General features: G+C 42.0%; 1 protein-coding gene across 1 annotated transcript in view; it reads right to left on the bottom strand.

The window, feature by feature from the left end:
* Positions 1-1,517: 1,517 nt before the first annotated feature.
* nnt (nicotinamide nucleotide transhydrogenase) overlaps positions 1,518-23,864 on the bottom strand; it is a 43,521-nt gene continuing 21,174 nt past the window's right edge. The window contains exons 13-22 of the mRNA XM_036528914.1: positions 22,656-22,801; positions 22,118-22,313; positions 21,544-21,777; positions 20,517-20,677; positions 18,157-18,336; positions 16,400-16,559; positions 12,633-12,714; positions 5,647-5,765; positions 5,318-5,433; positions 1,518-3,343 (exon numbers count right to left, since the gene is read on the bottom strand). Of these exons, the coding sequence (XP_036384807.1) occupies positions 3,197-3,343; positions 5,318-5,433; positions 5,647-5,765; positions 12,633-12,714; positions 16,400-16,559; positions 18,157-18,336; positions 20,517-20,677; positions 21,544-21,777; positions 22,118-22,313; positions 22,656-22,801 (1,541 nt within the window). The 3' untranslated portion in view covers positions 1,518-3,196. The remainder of the gene's footprint in view (positions 3,344-5,317; positions 5,434-5,646; positions 5,766-12,632; positions 12,715-16,399; positions 16,560-18,156; positions 18,337-20,516; positions 20,678-21,543; positions 21,778-22,117; positions 22,314-22,655; positions 22,802-23,864) is intronic.

Below are 23,864 nucleotides of genomic sequence, written 5' to 3'. Positions count from 1 at the left end.
TGGGCATGGTAAGTCTTCATGGGCAAGTACAGTAGCTCTCCTCAGATGCCATTATAGATACTTTAACCATCAGATTCCGTTCAGCATATCTGCATTTCCCATTTTCAACCACTTACAAACTAATGGCACAAAACAGTTAAAAAGATTTTATAGTGTTTTCATATTGATCATTCTGAAATACAAATACAGATAACGGTTAGATTCACTCATGAGGCCCAACAACATTTTTTAACAGACCAAAATATTCATTAGAAAAATATATGACTGGTGAGCATTTGACCACATTGGCATAGTGCACTAGTGCACAGCATTTAATGACCATCTTAGTAGTGGTCAATAGGCTAAACTTGACTTGAAAGGTGTAAATTTCCTTTCTAAAATGTAACACAAGCTGAAAACATAATTTCAATTAGCAGACATATAGTACTAATAAAATTCCAGTTTACAGAGAACCATGATGTAGAATGTCAGTAAGAATGTATCACACTTTAATTGATTAATATCCAATTTGTAAGTGGGGAGTAGTATGCCTTGATCTGCTTTAGTGCAGTTAGTATTAAGGCAGCCACAGATACCTACAATAGTGAGACAGATAACAATGCACTGTGGTTGCATTTCATCTTTGTAAATTGCATGCTTGCCAGTGTAACGTTGATAGCTAGGGAGTGGTTTGCTCCCACACTGATTAATATTAGGTTGTTACTCATCTGAGCTGAGAAGTCAAAGTATAGTTTAGGACAATTCATGCCAAATGTGGATAAGAGATTCAAACTGGGCACAACTCCAGCTCTGCTGTTAAAACCATTCAAGATACAGTCAAGACGAGTCTAAAGAGCAAGGCTCCAGTGTTGGGTGTGTCTCTAAAGAAGGGACAAGAACAATGGGGACAAGAATAATCACATGCTGATCAACTCCAGACAACATGTCACACTCTGGAAATTCATTCCTAATTTCAACAACAGGAGGCAATCTGCAGGGTCTTTTAGGTGGGTCTTCTCATTAGCAGATGCAGATGTCTTTCTCATACAGAGCTCGCCTTGCACTCTTTTACTTTTCCATTGCAGCAAAGATCAGTTAAGAATTACATGATCTCACTCCTGTTTTTTTTTTTTTTAAATCTGTCCTTCAGGAATTTTGTGCTGTCGAGGAACAGGTCTTTGTTTCACCCATACTGGAGACTCCCTACCATCACTGTTTGAAGGAGGAAATTTTCATGACTTAGTGTGCTTTCAATCACTAACTCTAGAGAGCCATTGTCATGCAGTATTTAGAGATGTCATTTCATGTCATTAAATGAAATATCACAGAAATATTCACTCAGCTCTACTGTTGTAACAAAGGTCATCTGGGCCTGGGGTGGAGCGTTTCCTGTTGTGCCAAAAATTGAGGATTTTCCACCCCTGTGTTTGAAATATGTTCCATTTGTTACAAAGCTGAAATTTACAAGTAGGAAAACCAACATCAGGACAAAAAAAGGGAGTAAAATGATGAATACACACACCATTAGTGTTGTTGGGTTGTTTATTTAGGGTAACATTCCATGATAAACTGGAGATAAACATTCACAGTATTTTATTTGTCTCCACACCATGGCAAAATGAAATGTCAGAAGGCATTTTTTATCAATTTTGTTTTTTTTTTTCTTGCTACAAATCCAGATATTACAGAATGAATGTACCTACACAATATGGACTTTTTCTATATAAAAATACTCTTGAAGAGACGGGGGGAAAGTGACACTGGTAAATCTCCAAAAGTTCTCAAAATCTTCCCTTTTCTCAAGTCATTCTCTTTCTCTTTCTCAAGGGGACACTGTTTTTAGGCATCTACAAGTGAACATACAAGCACCACATGTACCAATTTATCTATCAATTTAAAGCCAGTGTAAAATAAACAAGCCCTCCCTAATCGAGAAATGATTTGTTGCTCTGTTTCTAAACGTGAAATGGTATTCAATATCCCCAGCAAGACAATGATCAAAACTGTGGGTCTGTGATCATGCAGCTCAGTGTAAAGAAGAATAAATTATAATTAAGTATATTTATGAATTATGAAGATGTATAACAACTGACACAAATATTTTGTACGAATGTAATGGAAGAGTAAATTGGTCAGGTTAAGAACATAGGAGAGGTAGGACTGTTGTCATGGTAATGTTGATAGACTATTTTCTCTGTTGTGATGTATTGCATTAGGTCCCTGTGTCACTGTTTAAATGAGTTTAAATACAGAGGAAGATTAAATCTGTATAGACTTAGTTTTTCTGGAGCATGGAATGGTGGCTGTGGTGGGGGGTGCTTAGAACTAATATCTTTTGCACAAATGTACAGAAAATAGTTTAGAAAGCTGGGAATATTTATTCACAACGAAGATGTTGTCTGATCCAGTAGGAAATACTGTGACTTCAAAAAGCTGTATATGGTAACCTCGGTTGTTTCTGCTCTCTCTGTTATTAAATGAACTTAGACTTACTTCATCTGACCACTACACCTTCAAGACCATGAAAAAAAAAATAAAATAGGCATCCTCATGAAAATGGGCATCTAATGTATTGTTCAAGTTTTCCTCCATAACAAGGATATAACCACGTGTAACATTGTCACAAATACAATGGCTACGTAATACATGGCTACTTCACAAAATACTATATTCAAGAAAAGGAAAAAAAGCTGACATGATCTCTTAACAGCTTTATAGTACTGTCTATGGCTTTACAGAGCATTAAAACACCATATAACTTGCAAGTTCTTAGTCCTGTAAGATTGCAAATCTACACTGTTTAGATACTTGTAATTGCTTCAGTGTGGAAAAAAAGGAACTGCTATATTAATCGATATCAGAGATCTCTATAAAATGTACCCCTGCTGTCATTTTTTCTTCTCTTTTTTTTTTTTTTTGCTAAAGATTTACAAGGGGAAAGGTGATGCAAATGTTGGAACGCTCAACACAAAACAAAAAGTTTCTTAACCTAAATATTGTATCTAATAACTAAAAACAATAATGGTGATAATAATAACAATAACCAAATAGATGATCAAAAATGGAAGAGAAAACTTGCCAGGAGAGTAACAGCATGAAGACCGTTTCTAGAGTTTTGTGGCCGCTGCTTGCTTCGACCTACCCTGCAGACGCCCTCTGTGTGGAGCACAGGGCCACAGGTCTTCCTGCGCTGAGGGCTCCCGTGAGCGGCTCCAGGTTACGCGGTGCTCTCGCGCACCTTGGCCTGCAGGGCATCGCAGGTCTTCTTGGCATCTCCCAGGAGCATGGCCGTGTTGGGCTTGTAGAAGATGGGGTTGTCCACGGCTGCGTAGCCAACTCCTAGGGATCTCTTCATCACAACCACCTGGGGAACCAAAAACTCTATTACTATTATTACCAAACTCTGTTGTTTGGTGATGTTCATTTCCAGCGGTCTTGTGTGTGAATATGTAAGTATAAGCTAGTTAGAAAAGAGTTTAGGTTTTTGTCTGGAGATACCATGCTGGAGGTTGAACTATCAGTTGCTGCAAAATCAGCTATAAAATAGCTATAAAAGTATTACCAACAAAAAGGCTATAAAAGATTCATTAGTGTTGTTACACAATAGCTAAACTCAAAATAGGTCCTGGAAAATATCCAGTCTTTTATGGCAACTGTGACTGCGAGTATATAAGTAAATTTGTCACGTTCTGTAGAGGAATAAAATTATGAAAAAAGCAGTTCTTCCACCAACATTTCTACCTTTATTGAACATGCTCAAAGACATCTGGTACAATACGGTGCTCATCTTCTGACCTCAATTTAGCGGGCATACTGTTTTTATTATACTGCCTGTCTGAGGTAGGCCCCTGGGAATGATCAGTGTTGATCATGTGACCAGAGCAGCAGAGTTTTCAGACTGCTAAGACCCCTTGTCCCTTCCCCCAGATACACCTTCTCAGCTTCAGTAATGTATGAGGCCTGCTGTTATTTGACAGGTCTAACATGAGCTAAGGTCCCAGGGGAAGGCCCTGCAATGCCTTTGCCAGATAAATAATTTGTGGAGCAGATGGTTTCATTTGGGATGGTTTTGTTTGGGATAGAGGGTGCTGATAGAGACACAGTGAGTCTGGGAGCAATCAGCGCAGGTGGATGTGGTGAAGACCCTGGATCACCCCCAGAAGGGTGGAGGGTTTTGGTGGCATTTGAATGCACCCCACTCCACCTGGTCTGAGAACGATTTGCTCATCCTAAACTGTTGTACCCTAAACTCCCCATGCAAAAAACACGACGCACTGGCACAATACTGAAGAAAGGGGTAGACTATGGGTACTTGCAAAGTTCAAAACACTTGAGTTTCAAACTAAGCTAGTAAAGCTGTTTGCATACTACCAACCTGAAAAACTGAATTCAAAATAAACAAATACAAAAGTTTAAGTGAATTACATCAGCTGTACATGATTGCATCTTTATTGATATGAACTATTTATTTGCTTAACTAAGGCTCTAAGACTAAGGAATGTGTCTTATAGTCTCTAACAGATTCAGAGAGCTGAACTTTTATTGGAGCAACTAAGGTTAAACGCCTTGCTTAAGGCTAACATAGATATTTGAATCCACAGCATCTGAATTGAGAACCCTCAGGTCCAGAGTCCAGTGCTCAAAACTATTATACCACATACTGTGGCTAAAGATTCTTTTCTTCTGAATATTATCAGGATATTCCACACCTGCTGCTCAAAAGGAACACATGTGGAATATTAACCATATTTCAAATGAGGTATTTTGAGGAAACCTTTCATGTGCTCACATAATATTCTGCATTCTTGAATTTTTGCATGCATAACAGAATATAATTTGTGCGTGCAAGTGTGGTCTCGTAGTCTAGTCAAGTCAAGGAAAGGAAAATACCCATTTAAATAGGATGCATACCCTACAGCAAAAGCAGCAGTCAACCGAATAAATGAAGGGGAGGGGGTTCCAGATCACTGAGATTACTCAACACACACACACCGCTGTCGTGCGCAACATCCACGGAAACTGCATTTGGGGCTTTTGAGAGGATGGAGACACTTAATGCTCATGAGCTGTGAATCTTGGGACACTTCCACTTGGACATTCCAAATGTCACCATTCCAGAGGAGAGAGTCACCACTCATTGAAGCAGTGTGAAATCGAGGTCTGCTGCAGCAACATTTGGGCAGCTCAGGGACGAGGGACGACAGAGGCATATTGCCTGTTAAGGGGTGTCCCCTGCGGTTTTACCACTACAAGGTTGTGAGACGTAGTGAAAAGTTCTCTGGTGCTTGGAGTGGCCTCCTGTACTTTGGAAACCTTGTCAATGTCACATGTGTCTCACCTGTTTGGACTTCCAAACCTCCAGGACAGGCATGCCAGCGATGATGGAGTTAGGGTCTTCCTGGGCAGCAGAGTTCACCGTGTCGTTTGCTCCGATAACCAGGACGAGGTCAGTCTCTGAAAGTCGCATTGACAGGACACAACATTCGTACTTCTGAGAAATTATTTGTGACCATAACCAAAGAACACAAGTTTAAGCACTTAAATACAAATCTTACTGCATCTGATCAAACACCTATCAAAGCACGATCTTAACACACTGACATCTAGATCATGGCTATCAGCTAGTAACGAAAAGAAAAATATTAAGGAAATGATGGGAATTCCTACCAGGGAAGTCCTCGTTGATCTCCTCCATCTCCAAAACAATATCATAGGGCACTCCCGCTTCTGCAAGGAGTACATTGAGTTGTCCTGGCATTCGCCCGGCAACAGGATGGATGCCAAACCTGAAGAGACAGACAGAGTTAATCTGACTGTCATGTTAGGACTGCAGCACTGCAGACGCCTGGCAGAGAGATCCAGCAGGGGACAAGGACCAGATCAGAACTTCCATAAATCCACTTCAGAGCTCACCGATTATTTTCACAATGCCCTCTATGAATGAAAAACGAACATCTGCACAGACCGAAGTGGCACAGCATACAAAATAGGATCTAACTGACCGCTGTTACATAATGTAGTGACTCTCCCAAAAAAGTCTGACCTGAAACTGATACAGGGGCACTTGAGCCAGGTTCAGACCCACAACACAAGGCGACGCTTCAGCGATCAATGTCAAATGAGATGGCTCCCTCATTCATTCATTTCCCCAGCAGAGCATTATGTCATCTCTGGAGCCCGTGATGAATTGCTGTCATGAGGAAATTAAGTCTTTGTGTCGACAGGAACATCTCATTCTTTGTTTCCTGGAGTCCCGGTGGAAGAGAAAACTGACATAATGTCCAAATCTTCTGCTGCACTGTCATGCGCATTACACATAATGAAAAACACAGAAACAGGGCAGGTGCATGGCAATACAAGGAGAGATACATTCTCTCTGGCAGTGTCAGTACTTCTTTTCCATACAGAAAATCCAGTAAAATGATTTTTATCCTCCTATACTTTACCTCCACTCACACTTCAGTCAAAATGCCACCAGTATAATGTCTCCTTCCTGACATCTCTATGGACTCACTTTAAATGATGCTCGTTATTTAATGTAAGAACAGAGCATAGAGAGTAAATGTAATAGTCAACTGACAGAAAACAAACTGACCGGGTAAAAATGACATGAATGCGATCTGTAAAAAAGTTGATTCTTAGCTAGGAAGTAGGTAAGACTACCTTATCTACCTACCTAGGATATTAAGGATTAAAAAACTGACAGTGTGAAAATCTACCTGTGCTGCTGAGGGCCGTAGAAAAAAAAAATACAAGAAAGTGTGGGTAGACTAATTATCTACCATTGTCTTAAACCAGGACACTCATCTCACCAGCATCTGAGGAACACAGGAACAAGGGAGTAACCTGCCTGGTTTTGGTTGAGTGGACTGACTTAATTTCCTTTCCTGCCATCCACTGCTGAGGAACAGCTGAATTCTGGGATATCCAGAGACCCCAGGCCATATGACCGGTCAGACATCCCTAATCAGACCATCCGGTGATCTCTTGGAATTACGAACCAGGTTCCATTTATGTGTGACACAAACGCAGGCCGGCTCCTCTCGCTCACACGCACGCACGCACAAATAAACACAACTGGGCTCCTTTTATCATGGGGTTGACGGAAAACGCACATGAGAAATGTCCAACACCGCTGCCTTCCTGGCTCAGCCTGAGGGCAGCGAACTCTTTTCCCACAGATCCCTGCCATCACCTCTCTAGTTCCTACACAACCCAGACACCGAAGGGACTGAAAGAGCCCTGAGAGAGTGAAGCTCTTGGAATACCCTAGGAATGCACAAAGATATGACCAGAAATTAATTTTTCAGTCAAGAATTGTCTGCATACTTGCCATTCACTTTTGTGATATTGAACAGGGCAATTCCAGCAAAAAGGCCACAGTTGCCTTTGCCAAAGTACAGTTCTTGAGTAAAGAGTGATTCGTTTCAAAAATAACAGCTTACTGAAGATCTCAAGACTCAAATATGCTATATTTCACACAGGCAGCTGAAAAGCTCAGGGTCCAAGGCGTATTCAGAAATGGTACCGATTCAATCAATGGCAATTTTGTTTAATGCAGTTTTTTCTTTATAGCATATCTGGAACATTAACAAACATGCAATGTGTTTCTGAAGCTGTAGTGTTACATTTGAAAAATCACCAAAGGGAACGGTACTCCATGTTTTACCACAGTCGAATTAGATAGCAATAACACAGGAATTATAATCACCACACAAACCTATTTCCAATCCTTAAGGAACATCAAAAGGAGAACTTCTAGTTCAAATATGCCAAATTAAGATGAGTCAAATGCATTCCAGAACAACCCACGAAATGTTGTGGTCAGTGTTTATGTCCAGCAACTTTTAACAACATCACAACCCTTGGATGTGAAAAAACCATGGGAAGAAAACAAATATCAAATGTTGAACAAATGCTTTAGGAAGCCGCTCGATATCTTAATACAGTGATGGCTGCCTTTTCCACCCACTTAGCAGAGTGACACCCCCCCCCCCCCCCCCCACTTCCCTTGCAGTGAGCGGGGGAAAAACACCAGCTAATCTGTCCACTTTTTGGCCACCCACTTCCCCCTCTAATCAACAGCAAATGCTGTAATTGGTGGCAGCTGTCAGGATACCAGATCAAAAGAATGGGAGCAAATTACACATGCTCCCAGTCTGACTCTTTCCATCATTGTGCCTCCACAACCGCAGACCCTGGACAATGGAGAGGAGGAGGAGAAGGAATAGAAGGAATGAGGGAGGGAGGAACAGAGAAAGGGAGAGAGGGAGCAGAGTGAACAAGAGCAAGGGAAACCTGGCCATGTGAGTCATGGACTTGATGCAACTTCCAAACTGGACGGAAAGGAACGGATATTGCGATAGATCCATTTAACTCTGGTGGACTGTCATCTGATTACTATGCGCTGCTGTGTACAAGTGCAATGGAACATAATATCAATATGGCAAATTCAACCGGTCAAACCCGAATGACAAATGAGCTCCTTCAGCTTTGTGAGTACTCCCTGCCAAGTATCCACTCCAATGCATTCATCTGATGAGTCCATTCGTCAATTACCACCCTAACGATTCCATCCTACCTGCCCTATCGCACGTAAAAAGTAGTAAGGTCCCATAAGACACACAATGTAACGCTTCAATGTTCTTGGACCAAACACAAACATGCCAGCTGGCCAGCTATGTGTTAGGTGACAAGAGAACTTCTCTAGTGAAAGGGACCGTAAGATTGAAGTCTTCAGTCTGAAGGCATTGAGACTGGTCAAAGATATGGCTGTGTGATAGATAAAAATCATCCCTTAAATGATAAGCTTGCAGTTAAGGATACACAAGATAATGTACAGCACATAGGCTGGGCTTACAAACATGCTGGCTGTGTCTGGGACCAAGTAAAAGGAGGAATGGATAAGGACCCCTCCATCACATACAGCTCTGCCATTCTCTCTCTCATGTCTATCTCTGTGAAGAACTATAACATGGCTTTATCCAACACATACCAACTCAAAAATTGATAAAATGCAGCCCAGTTAGGCCATGCATTCTGAGTGAATAAACACAGCTATTAGACAAATCATACTTTTTGTAGCTGCCAGCTAGTACAGACATCCAATCTTCCGTTTGATTGAACTGACTGGACTGTTCATGTAACTCACATAAAAACTGAATCCCTCCCTGCAACAACAGTAAAGACAGAAAAGTAGACAGCTTTGCTGTTATGTTCAATAGCGTATAAGGACTGAGATCTCACTCACTGAATTAGAGTGTCTTGTATGGCAAGCTGCCTTGGAAACATTCACAATAACTCAATCTATCATTTTAATGTTGATGTTACACAGTTGGTACTAGTTTGGCCAGGAAACGTAAAACTCAATCTCCTAATGTAACAGTGCCAGAAACTATTTGTCCACCATTTTTCACCATAACTAAACAAAAGATTTGGCCGGCTCATCTTGATACCTTAACCTCAACTACAGTACCATCAACAGTTTATGGACAAAAAGATAAATGCATCCATCTGAAAGAAAACACCACAATCCCGTTAGCACTGACCCTTTTCTACAAGCCACAAGAGACAATGGTAACATTTTCAAGTGACCTACATAAGGAAGGACATTCCAGCAAAAATCCACAAAGCAGCCTTGCACCAGGCCAGGAAGTATACCACTGCTGCTGACCAATCTTAAAGCAGCTCATAAACATGTGACTAGTTGTTGACCAATGCCATAGCTTTCAGCCTCTTGTGAATTGGGCACTAAGATCCTCTGGGTTTGAAAGGTCCATTACTGAACTCATCTCTTAATGTGACTGGCAGCACACCCTTATGTCCTGGGAGTGATTACTGTGTGGCTCCAATCCCATGCCTCCATTTGAAATGTGAATGATACAGCCTGACGAAAACCCCTTTGGAAAACATCTCTGGCACATGGAGTGGCCTGTAATGAGCGATATTGCACGCCAAGCCCAGACGCCAGAGTTGCAACAGGACAGGCTCTGACAGCCACTATCTTGTGGGAAAGGAAAAACAAAGGCCAACATGACAGAGGGAGGAACAGAAAGAAAGTAATGGAGAGAGAAAAAACAAAGAGAATCAGTTCTCTTTCCATGCTTAACATGACAATAAGGGAGCCTGCCACATGGTGTTTACCAAAAATGCTTGGTATATTCTTATATTTTTATATTCTTACACTACAAGGCTTGCATTCCTTTCCTTAGTACACAGTGCAAAGAAAGATTTTGAGAGCCATTTATATCTATATTATATATTTATATATATGGCAAACACTGCTTATGTTTTTACGATGACTCTCCTGAACATGTCCACTTAAGACTCCTTGGGGTAGCATTGCTAATACAGTGGCTAGAATCAAGCAATTTAACAATCACGTTGCACACAGTGCTTACCAATCAGACCAATAACAGGATAAAAATCCTTACATACATCACAAGGGAATATAAAGACATTTTCAGTGGAAAACGCTGAGAGAGCTCAGCTGGCATTAATAGATTCTGGCCGTCCCACAAGGTTCCTATCCATTTCTGCTGCTCTCTCCTGGTCTGTGTCCAGGGTCAGACAGGGGGCCTTTCCGCACTCTGCAACATGAGAGCAGACTGTCCGGCTGCTGCGAGTATTACGTAGCCCACACCTGTCGCTCCCCGCTCGGGCTTTTCAGAGCACGGTGAGGCCTTGGGAACAAGCCGCTCTCAGATCACAGGGAATCACATGTACGCTGGACAGGTAACAAAAGGACCGCACAATGGGAGAGGAGAACCACGATATTCAAGCTGCTCTTTGAAATGGAAGAATCCTCCACACAGGCTGGGTGTTGGGGGTGGGGGGTATTGAGAGGACAGGGGGAGGTAATGTTTGGATACCATTTCACCACAGTGATGAACTGAACCAGGGCAGGGACCAATAAGGCCTTCTGCCACCCTTCTACCTGGAGCTTGGGCTTTTCTGACTGGCTTTCGCAACAATCAGCAGCCATTTTTAGGGTAATAAACGAAGAGAGCCTCTACTAAACAGCAATGTCTGTTAATGGTAATCACACTTATAAGAGCATTCTTAATGTCAACAGAAGTAAAGACAACTTTTCAATGAAACAAATGATCAACATGGAACAAATAAATGGGAACATGTGTAATAGTCTTAAAAGAATGTATCACGGATGAAATATCTGGCCATTACTCAAACTAATGTTTCAACAATCTATTAGAAAATATGTTAAAGTCTAAACCAAACTGAAGCTGAATAACTTTTGAGCTGTAAGTGCATTTGATTTAAAATTCTGAAAATTGTGCAACGTGCAATATCAGTTATAAATGTTAGAAATCCTTAAATAGAACAAAAATGTTACAAAAAGATTAGCTTTGTAGTCCAGGGTTTGTTCTCTGCTGACTGAGATCTCAATGAGGAATTTAACCTTCTCTGCACTGTTGTATTTTAATATAGGCTACAGTATAACATTTATGTTGCCATTTTCTCTGTTTTGTTCATATGCTTTCTAATACACTGTACAAAAAAGTTTTATTTCTAGATTAGTATCTACTGTGCTTCAATTGTTGTAGTTGGAGTATTTTTAAATTGTACAGGAGTCACACGTGACACTAAGTGACGACGTTACACTTGACAGGTGCCATTTGTGCTTTTTGCCTGCTACATTTTTGGTATTGTGTAGAAGGAAAATATGCTGTAATGTGTCGGCACTTTACAATTCCCAGGGTTTAAGTTGTGGGAGCTGTGGCCTTTAAGTTTCCTGGTTTATTTTTTTTAGCATTTTATTAATGCAATTTCCTGGACATAAACACATTGCTTGATTTATTTCCCAAACTGAAAGGTTCCCTTCAAAACTGACCCCTTAGTCACATTTTTATGTTTTAGCCGTAAGCAACAGAGAAACCGGTCATAGCCTGAAACTTCAGTGGAGATCACAGCCGTGCAGAAGCCATGCGTGACTGCACTGCCCCTTTTTGGCTAAAATATTTAAATGACGGAAAGCCGCCTTGGACCAAGTATGAACATCTCTTTACAAAACTGGTCCAACGTAGCCTTTGATCTTTTTGCAATCTGAGCCCCTTACATCAAGGTATTTTCGCTGTTAGTGATACAAAACTGAAAGTTTCTACAGAGGGCAGTGTATTGACAGGATGCGAGATGTACATTAAACCTAAGCGTAATGATTAAAAACCAGCCATTCAGCCCATTTTAGCATGCAATTTGCCTATAATCTAGAGCAGCGTTTCCCAAACCTCTCCTGGAGAACCACTTGAGAACCACTATTAAGCAGCTTCAGGAGTTCATAACGAGTTGACCATTTGAATCAGCTGTGTTGGAGCAGGGAGAGATCTAAAACATGCAGGACAAGTGGTCCTCAAAGAGAGGTCTAGAGTGAATATGTCAATTTGAACAAATCATTTAAAATACATCACACTTAAAAACTGCAAACGAAACCATAGTTACCTTCTTTTGTCGTTTCCAGCTTTCATTCCAAAACCCAGTCCTCCCATCCCAACCCAAGAACACTTTACTGAAACTAAAATGATTTCGTACGTTACATCTCCTTCCATAAATCTCTTAGATCGGGAGTTACGAGATTTAACCTTTGAACCTAACTGAGTTCTGTTATTCCTCCGCAAGACCTGTTCTGGTGAGCATACCTGACTTTCTTTCCCTGATCCTGCAGCATCTTCACAAGTTCAGCAATGGGATACTGAGCCTTGGCAGCACAAAGACCGTAGCCTGAGAAAAAATAAGAGATGACAGCATTATCCGTCTGAACTTGAAATGCACATACCTGAACACACAAGGCAAAAGGAGACAATTCACCAAGGGGCATCTTTAAAGTCAGAATCGAATGATATTTTTCCCTGCTCTTTTAGCAAAAAATAATGTAAACTATATATGCTTCCTATTTAAAACTTTAGCCCTCAGGACTATGGTGTCACAAACGCATCAGTCATTTACATATTAATTGGTTAAGGAGTGTATAGAGCTGTTTTCTCATCCCTGGGATCTTGTTACCGAGAAAGTCATAGCAAAAGAGTTCATCAAGTTTTGCATCAGCATCATATGATACTGAATATTATGTGCCTTTTGCATTTCCCTTACTAAATGAAGATGAACTTGTAAATATGTATATTTGTTTGAACTTTAACTTTTTTAAAACTTAAAAAGTTAAATTACAGTGACTTGTACATCCTGCTGATGTCAATATTTTGCTAGTTAAATGCAACAAACTAGAATATAAAATACACTGAAACATCAAGTTCTGATCGTAACCACTGTGATGCTCTATATTTCACTGACTTTATCATCCTGTGTAGCATGTGTCTGAACACTAAGTTATTGCATGTTACAAATGTGGACACATAAATGCAGACAGACTTCCAGCGCTCATTTCGAATACTTGACACTGCCAGCGGAGTTCAGTGCCTGCTTTTCCTTCAAGGGATTTCTTAAAAGCCATTTTAAAAAGAAATTCCTTTAGAGCACAAAGAAAAAAAAATGTTCTTATAAAAATAAAAACACATTCTAAAAATCCCAGAGATTCTGACCTCCAAGTTGGAAAAGTCTATGTGGATTGTGTGTGTTTTTAGCATTAAACTATCAAAAGCCTGACCTGCACTTCACTTCAAAAGAATGCTAGAATAAATGTTTCAAACGCTAAGGATATAACTAATAAATTCCATTTCCTTGTTATTTTACAACTATAAAAAATTTTGACAACAGGGTTTTGGCACTTTGAAACTAATCAAATGTGACCTGATTTAAAAAAAAAAGAGCAACAAGAAAATCAAGTCTCACAATATAGGCTTACATTGGAAAGAACGTGTAAAAACATAGCCCAAAGTTATGGCAAAGAATATAAGACAAAAGCTCTGGTGCTGATACAGGGAGTGTCTGCAACTGTGTTTAAGGTATTGACACGCATTGGTGTAAATCAGACAATGTGCTTTTGATAATCCTACAGACGAGCGCAAGCCCTCTTCTTTCATTTCAAGACCGGAGATGAAATAATTGACCCTTTTATTTTATAACACAATAAACAAACACCATAAAACAAATGCACATCAAAGCTGAAAAACTAAACTCCTGAAATCATTTCAGTCTGTTCAGAGGTAATCCAAAATGGAATCATTAAATGCATCATGTGTAAATCTACAGTGAGTTTGGGGTAGAGAAACAGGTTCAGGAAAAGTAGTGAAGCCCAGACTGTAACAACAGTAGGATATCCCTTTAAAATAAAATAAAATAAATTGTCTTTGTACATTAGCTTTTTTTCAATTAGATTTTTTTTCCCCATTTGTTAATCTTCTGTTTCTCCAAGACCCTTGTGTGCCTCTCTGAGTTCATCACTCCCACTGTGCACATTTTACTGCTTTAATTTCCCCTCTGCCTCCCTCTCAGGATGAGAGGCGGCCTTGTCTTCTGTAAAAGACAAAAAGGAGCAACCGCTTGCCAAACCTGACAAGATTCATCTACACTTGACTTTTATCTCCATTTGCTGGGTGTTTAGTGCTTCCCTTACAAAGCAAGTATATAATCAAGATGGAAAAATTCAAGCGAACGGTCAATTTAAAAACCTCGATTTATTGTTTACTCCACTTGATAGGTCTGTCACAACACCCATCAGTACTTTACGCGCAGTCTCGTGTCATGCGTGTCTGCAATCTGTTCCAATTGTTAATGGTTTTCTACTTTTTTTTTTTTTGCACCACAATGCATTTTCTTACTGGAAACAATCACCTCCTTCCCCCTAAAAAGCCAGTGTGTTAAAAGGAAAAAACCTCTTAAATCTTTCTCTTGCTGTCAGTCAAGCCAAGTAACTGTGACTGGCCCAATTAGATAAAACTGCTGAACTGATGCTGTGTTCTCATTCCCCTTTTACAGAGACACCAACAATAGACAGCCCTCCATCCTTTCAGGATCAGGGGGACTTGATTGACCAGTGTGTTGATTTTAGGATCGGGCACCTCTGAGAAAGGCTACGAACATATTATTCCAGTAAAAAGCATGGTGAATAAAATGCAGAATGACAGGTAAGGGTCAGCTCTAGAATGACTTTGCCCAAGGCTGCTCCAGCCAACCTGCCTCACACAGGAGTGTTCTGGCCCGCTGCATTTGGCGTTACAGCTCCACCCAATCACCCGTCGCACGGTTTTGCGGAGGCAGCTTCCCTGGACGTAGACTCGGCACAGTCTGCGATCACACGCAGGTCAGGATGGGGAGTCTGGTCGTTACGCAGCTCGCCGGACAGCTGTTTATTTTAAATAAAGGAACCCTCTGTTGTGCTTGGCCCAATCTCCTTGTTTGTTCTGGAGCATAAGCTTTGGTATCATTTCTCTTTTCTTTCAATTTATGTTCCCAAATCTCATCCTCCTGTCCTGTCGTCTCTACAGTTATGAACTTTCCAACCCACCATTAGAAGGTAAAAGACAATGGTAAAAGATACTGTTGGTAAGATTTAAGTCAAATAAGAGCTCTATCATTTGCTGGAGGTGATCACTGAGGCCCAAGAGATTTGCTAGAATCCCTATAAAGATTTGGTCATTACAAGGAGCAAACTGGGGGTAATTTAAGACTTGGGTATATGTGTAGCAATATACCATTTAAAACAAATAATTATGAGTCTGAACTGCCAAACTGTTATTGCAGATTAAACGTAATATAAACTTCAGACTGACAGCCCTTTTCAATGCTCCTGCTGGAACTGTCTGGACTCACACAACTGTGGAAGTTCTGCCAGAGGAGATAAACCCGATGTTCCATCGCAAAACTCAGTTCGCATGACCAGACTCAGGGAAACTGCCTGCTCCATGGACATATGTGAGAGGGTGGGCAGAGTCTATGGACACATAATGCCCACAGACCTGTCAAGCTTCAATAAACAATAAACAATGAAATCACAGCTAAGATTCCAAGAGCAATGCTGGATAAAGCCTAGCCAGTGTCTGGCCGGTCTGTGCAGAGAAAATGGTTTACATGTCCTGTACAACGTAACGTCACATTTTGCCTATTGATTCCATGTCAAAGAGGTGACACATTATGGCAGGTCACTTCCTATTAGCATCAATGCAAGACGCTTAAGCTTGAGTTCATCCATTGTCTGAGGTTTGGGAATTTGGGTAACACTGTGTGAGTCTTGGGAGTTTGGCTTAGCTGGTGTGATGATGTAATGGGGTTACCTTGTGTGAGGTTTGGGAGATTGGACTAGCTGTTATAAGGTTTGAGAATTTGTGTTTGCAAGTGCGATGATGTCATTGTGTGAGGTTTGGGAGGCTGGGCCAGCTGGTATTAAGTTTGAGACTTTGTGTTTGCTGATGTGATGTCATTGTGTGAGGTTTGGGAGGTTTGGTTAGCTGGTGTCACTTTGTATAACAGTGTGAGGTTTGGGTTAGCAGGTATGATGATGTCATGAGGTTACCTGGTGTGATGATGATGTTCTGGGCCTCCTTGATCATCTCCACTGTCTGATCCACATTGACCTCTGTATGGGTGCCAGTGATCTCCATGGGCTTCCCTGTCCCCGTGGAGGAGGTTCCATAGCCACCCAGGATGACATTGGCCAGAGAACGGTTCATGGCCTAGGTGGAAAGAAAAATTACAAAATTCTCTCAAAAAATGGGGAGATTTTTTTGGCATGCACGTATTTCAATGGCGAGTTTTCATCTTACAGTTTGAACATCTTTACCACTTTTAGATTTCTCAAAAAATGTTTTACAGCTTCAATATTTTGACATCCATAACCATATCCACTTTTGTTCACATTTTTCTTTTTCTTTTCCTCCAGAGAAAGGTAAAGCTACAGTAAGAGTGCCTCCTAGTGGAGGACCATAAAAATGCCAGCTAGATTCCAGACATTTGGAGTTTACATTTCTGCCACAAATAATGTGAGATGTTGAAAAGGGATTTACTCACTGTATGAACAGAGCAAAAACAGCTGAGGGATCGTGAAAAACGCAGACAGAAAAAATAAAATGTCATATCAAACAAAATCCAGAAAATCTCCTTTGACAAGATTTAGATTTTTCTCGTACTTTGTGTATTGGAAAACAAAGCTATTTGTGAAAGCGAGCCAGATATGACGGCTCTTTGTTTAATATTTTTGGAAAGGGGTGGGGGAAAAACACTTTCATGCCTCACACTGCACAATGCTTTTGCGGATCTGCGCATTATCCCTCAAACAGCACCAGCAACTTCTGAATCTTACCAAAGGTATGTTTTGTGCACAATTAATGCAGATTACACATTACCACTTCAGTGTCACCAAATTGTGGAATGTTAACTTTTATTTTTGCAGTGGAGAAGTGTGGGATTTTAGCCTCCTAGGAGAGTTGAACCAGGCCTTTCTGTTGCTCTACCAACGCCCCCCTCCAAGGCTCCCCTGAGTCCCAGTTACAGGACGAGAGCTGAAATTCATGACCCCCGCCCTTTTCATTATGGACGGACTACAGAGTTTGAGTTGGAGGGAAACCACAAACACAGACTGGATAGAGCTGAGGGAAATACACCAGACACTTGGACACCTCCAGTTCTAAAACCATATAAATAGCTCAACTAATATAAAATTCTACATGGTTCCCCAAATCCCTTAAAAATCTAAAATAGCTTTACACAGACAGAACAAAATGTGAAAATGGTTCTTTTTCTTTTCCCTTTTCTTTTTAGTTCCCCTCAGCTTTTCAAGAAATTGCAGAATAGGAGTAATCAATGTATAATAACCACTCAAAGAAAGCAATTTGCAGCCAGGGCAGAAGATTCCAGTCTTTCAAGGCAACACTAGTGTCCTCTGGACTGGCCTGAAGTAAAGATTAAAAGCAAGAAGGCAGTCATTTTTGTCTTTCAGTGACGGCCTGTAGATTTGATTTCACCAATCACACTGAGTATGTGCTTGTTCACTCATACTACAAAAACACCCCACTTGACCATGTACAAAGTTGGAGAGGATGTAAGCAGTAAGTTAGCAGCAGTATAGGTGACATAGGCCAAAGGGGCAGACTGACGAACCCTACACCTTTTGGAGGAATAAATTCAGCTCCTGATGCTTACCACACACATGAGGTAGGAGAGAATCGCTCCGGAGGACCCAATCAGCGCCCATGCCAAAGGGGCAGAGTGACGTACCCTACACCTTTTGGAGGAATAAAATGTAGATGGACAGTTTCAGCTGCTGATGCTTACCACACACATGATGTAGGAGAGAATCGCTCCGGAGGACCCAATCAGTGCCCCTACGATGGTCAGGAGGTTGTTGTTAAGCAGGAAGCCCTCTGCACAAAGCGCCCACCCAGAGTAGCTGTTCAATACCGTGATCACCACAGGCATGTCCGCGCCACCGATGGCTGCGGTCAGTGTCAGACCCTGGAGGGAAGAACAGAAGAATGATCAACACAGTCCAACGGACAGGCCCAGAGACAGAGCAGGGGGGACAGGGAGAGCGACAGAGAGAGAGGGAGAGGGTGAAAACAAGGATAACGAGTTGGGGGGTGCTCCTTGGAAGAGAGGGTGGAAAATTCAATTGCAGCTATCGTTGCAGGCATCAACCATACAGCATTCAACGGTTCAAAAACAGTCCGCTGACAAGACTGCCCTGGATTCCAGTTAATCGCTCCTAAAAGCTTTCACTTGACTGCTGTTAGGCACCTCTGACTGTATACAGCTCACTCATACACACACACACAAAATTACACCCTATCAACCATCTCTTAAAATGGTCTTTGAAAATTCCAAACCCAAAAAAAAACATTGGACTGTTTGGAAAAACAAGAAATTTAATCTGGTGGAAAAAAAATTAAGGGTCTACTAACAAGGTTTAGTTCCTGTGGCCCTTATTTAAGATATGATGCATTTGTCAAACCTGCAAAGTATTAATTTCCAGCAACTCTGATGTCATCTAAGGCATACTCTCCAAGATTACGTCTCTACAATCACATACTACAGGGATCTGAGGGGCCAGCTAAATTATGTAATGAAATACTTGATCAAACAAATAGAACTTGAACACTATCAAAACGACCATTAGAAACGTATTTGATATGAAACGATGTTGTGGTTATGTATTTCATAACCACAACATCCATCAGAAAATGGTAATAATGTAAAATGTATTTTGAACATTAAAAGATTCTCCATTCTTGTAAAAAATAATGAAGAATAAGCATAATAAATAAAAAAAAACACATTTAGAATTACATTCATATTATATTTCATGCCAAGAGTAGCTTCTTTTAACTTTTCTATTTGTTTATTTCTTGTATTTTCTATTAAAACAAATAACAGATTCTATTCTTTACTATCATGTTGACTGGTCGTCCCGTTGACCATGTACTTAATAAAAACACCTGTCTACAGTTAGACCTAAGGAGGATTTCAGTGGATGAGTGTGCAGTTTAAGAGCTTTGTTCAGGAATGTTACTGAAGCCTCCTCCTGCAAAAACCCAGCTTTGACTGGATCTCCCATCGCACTGCAGGGCACTGCTTCTGTCTCCCGTGGAGGTCTCCCATGGAGGTCTCAAAGCAGGTGAACTTAATCAGGACCCTACAAGATTCGGTCCACGTCAAACTACTTGTAAAACCTTCATCTTTGACATTCTTTCAGTCAGGATCCCGGTAAGGCAAGATATTTTTAGCCTGACAATCTACCTTGTAAGTCTGGCCTGCAGGTTACATGAGGGCCTTCGACTCAGTGAATTCACCACCACCAGATAGCTAAATTGAGTTTGAGAGCTTGAGAGCATGGATAGAGCTCAAATTTGCATTAAAACCAAGATGACAGATACACAGGCCCTGTTCACACCTGGCATTAATGTGCATCTTGGGTGATCTGATCACAAGTGGACAGCTCTAAGTTCAGGTGTGAATGCACCCAGGACGCATTGAGATCCGATCGCTCAGACCACATTTGGAGGTGGTCTGGGCCACATATGGCCACATTCATTTAGCAGCGTGTAAGCTAATGTGTCCCGGGCCGCACTGAAGGACCGCCTGCTCAACTGACATCCTCTGCGTAAGTGGAAGTACATACTCATTCACACACCAATGACGTGGCAACAACAACAACAGGCAAAATGGATTCTCATGGATGGAGTACACACAAAACACACTGTCTGATTTCCATTTCGAAAAGCCCATAGAGATATATTACGAGTGCGTCAAACATCTTGGTCAATTTGGTTTGCCTGGAACACGCCAAGGAATAGACCCAGTCTGTATTGTTTTGATTTCTTCTTGTTCTTCTTCTTCTAATTTCCGGCAGAGTAGGCACGGGACATGCGTTGCAGCTTCATGCCAGATTAAAACAACAACGTATCTGGTCTTTGCAAACAGAAATGATGTACGTGTTTATTTGCATATAGAGCGGAGAAGTGAGATCCGATCGCAAGTGGTCACTCGAGACACATGTGGAGACGTATTGTAATGCCAGGTGTTGTGATCGGATCACCCAAGACGCATGTTAATGCCAGGTGTGAACAGGGCCACAGACAGCTGTGGAGCAGAGACCGAGAAAGACGGCTCCCATCCTTGGGACTGGAGTGCCTCACCATGACGGCGGAGAGGGCAGAAACGGAGCCCAGGCAGGTCATGCCCATGGTGTAACTGGGGTCCAACATGTATGGGATCATGCCACCCACGCTGGCAGCCATCAGACCAGCATTGAGTGCATGGCGTCCTGGGAGCATCAGGGGAGCGGAGTTCAGAACCCCTAGAAAGAAAGAGGGAGAAGTCAAAGGGTGTAGGGCAACAACGGAAATTACACTGACAACCCTAAAGCAAATGGGGATAAAGGGTTAATACTCCAGAGCTCTTCAGTTTAATGCTGGTCCTTTCCGATGGTGCTTCTGAGCATCGAGGTTGGCAATTTGTGATACAAATACATTTAAATACACTTTCTATTTAAAAGCCACTCTTTGGAAATGTACATGTTTGAGTACCTTCCAAGACCCAAAATTAGAACACAAAATAAAGCAAACTCAGGGGAACGTAAAGGGAAAAAAGGAACACAAAAGCAAATTCTAATCTTTTATCAAAGCGGGTTTCCAGGTTTCTGGGCGACGGTGGGGCAGGAATTCTCCTGGAAATAATGTGTTCCAGCTTTCAGGAACAAGTGGAAAATGACTGGGGGGCTGAGGGACTAATTAGTGCCTAATTTTGAGAGGTTCCGCCTGGCCAGGCTTTAAACACAGGGCATGTGTGGCAGTGATGGGACGGCGACTGATAGAGGTACCCACGACATAGGTCCAACTGCACCGCTGTTCATGGTTTTTGGGTTCCGGTGTAAAAGATTCCCCCAAGAGTACACCTCAAGTACTAATGTGGCCTCCAGCAGATAGGACTGAGAAGGACAACCTTGAAAGAAGCTTGGTGCTTGCTCCTACAACTTCCAATCTCCCACTCGATCTAGGAATCCAAAGGTGGAGCTTTCAGCAAAACTGGAACTGCTCCAGTTTTGTCCACCCTTGCCCAAACCTTGTCTTCACCTGCAGCTCAAGCCACCACATTACATGTACCCAAAAAGTATTTTGCATACTCCACCCTCATCTCTGGCTGTCCCAATGGTTTACCTCTCACCTTGCAGTTTGCCGTAGGCAACCAGAGAGCCACTGAAGGTGACTCCACCGATGTAGGTTCCCAGGTAAGCCACAATCTTAGTGAGGTTGGCAGAGGGGTCCGTGGCAAAGTGTGGGTACTCCACCATGTATTCAGCCACACAGGTGAGCACCGCAGCCAGGCCCACCAAGCTGTGAAACGCAGCCACCAGCTGGGGCAGGTCTGTGATCTGGATCCGCTTGGCGATGGTCAGACCTGAGGGGCACAACCGGGGAAATCAGCCCTTTGAGCCAAACCAGAAGGTTTATGCAAGCATCTGGAATCAGGAAGGCGACGATCCGAACAAAGATGCCGGACTGGAGGGTTTAAACTACATTCCATTGCTTTTCCAGGAACCGTTAATGATTTGGATTGGACTCATCGGACATGAAGGTCTGCTAGTTATTTTGAGTCACACAAATGATGGCTGTTAGCAGACACAATTCAAGACATTTGTTTGGCCACACGAAGAACATGTATGAAAATTCTAAAAACCATGCACTCTAAGATCCCTCTCTCTCTCTCACAAACACACACATGCATACTACAAACTCACCAGCAGTGCCACCTACTGCCATGGCAGCACTCATCTGTGCCAACAGTTCAGGGGAGGGCTTAAGGGCCCCCAGGGTGGCGGCGATGCCCCCTGCCACGCCAATCATGCCCAGTGCGTTTCCCAGGCGGGCTGTGGACTGGGTAGAGAGTCCCGCCAGAGCACCCACGCAACACAGACCTGAACCCAAGTACATCATCTGCGGACACAGGAGACGCATTAGTACGGTATGCAACATCTGGGATTCCGCAGGCACGGAAGACGCATTAACAAAACTTGCAGCTATTGTCTACAATTTTGCAGCTCCCCTGGCCATGCCACCTGCAAAGAGGGGATGCATGCCGTGCTGGAGATGCGTGACAACAGCGATCCTGGTGATGCTATCAGGGGATGGGTCCTGTTAACTGGCCCTGCACATACATGTGAGGCCACCGCATCGCTCTGCCATAATTAGCTAATGTAGTACTGAATGCTGTGCAAACATTTGCTCCTCCTCAGCTGCCACAGTTCACACCCATTCCGCATGTGTTTTTCTGCTCACCTGTTCAATGTTGTAGCCACTCTGCAGGGCGGCGCCGTAGCCTCCCACAAACACCCCGGTGGGCAGAAGGTACAAGTAGTTGTACTCCGGGGGGTCAGTGGGGCGTTTGAACATGTCTAACATTTTCTGTGTGACCAGGAATCCACCTGGGGAAGGGGGAGACACAACCATCACGTTTGGCATCAACTCTAATACGGACCACAATTCAGCAGCACTCTAAACGAGGGGGAAAAAAAAACACAGGCTTTTGGCACCACTGGTTTACAAGTGTGGGCTTCCACCACAAACGCAATGAGAGCAAGACTGGGCAGCACTGGCATGCAAGAGGCACAAGCTGAACGTCCCGAAGATTAACAGGCTCCTCAACTTGATTTCATTATCTTGTTTACGGAATGCAAAGAAGCAGGAAACTCCTTTGAATTCAAAAAGTGTGCTTTTTATCAAGTCCTTTACTCCTAGGAAGCTGTCCAGTTTTCACTTCATCACAGAGAGGGAGAGTTTCCATTTTATTGGCACACCATGGAAGCCTCAAGTCTATCAACATTGGTATCAAGACATGATTTGTTTGTTACAATGAAAGCTTGTTATGGTTAATGTGCCCTTGGAAGAAATATGGCCAACTAAAGATCTATCAGGATAAGTTTGTGTTTGTAATGGCAAACCATGTTTTGTTTGCTCTGATCTCTACTCTACTCTGCTCTGTCAATTCAATACAAAAACCCGTAGGTAATTCACATACTTTGTTGCATTTGGCAAGTCATATTAATGCCATGGCTACAGATCTTTAATTGCATATTGGTAGATTGTTCCAGAAAAATAAATAAATAAACATTTGGAGACTGATTTCATGGTTCTAAAAATATGGGAAACTACATGCCCCTATAGACATCGATTTCCCTTCAGACAACCCAAGTATAAGAACCAGGCGGTTGCAGCTTACCGTTTTCAATTCCAAAATCAACTCTCCTTTTTTATGACCAAGACTTGGTGAAAATAACTCAGAAACTCACTTTGGTACAGTTTAGTGTCTCTATAATTTCAGACTCAAACTTTGATCACAAAAACTCACCTATAATAAAGACCCAATTTGGGACAGAGGGCAGAGCAGAAGTCAATAAACTCTGAGTCAAGAATGCAAAGGTATTTTAGGAGAACTTCAAGAATTTTCCCTCATTGCCATCATAAAAAGGCATGGAAATACAGACAAAG

This window comes from Megalops cyprinoides, chromosome 5 (assembly GCF_013368585.1).
Source record: "Megalops cyprinoides isolate fMegCyp1 chromosome 5, fMegCyp1.pri, whole genome shotgun sequence".
Taxonomy (NCBI): Eukaryota; Metazoa; Chordata; class Actinopteri; order Elopiformes; family Megalopidae; genus Megalops; species Megalops cyprinoides.
The sequence above is the reverse complement of the archived record's forward strand: the minus strand, read 5'-3'. Positions and strand labels throughout refer to the sequence as shown.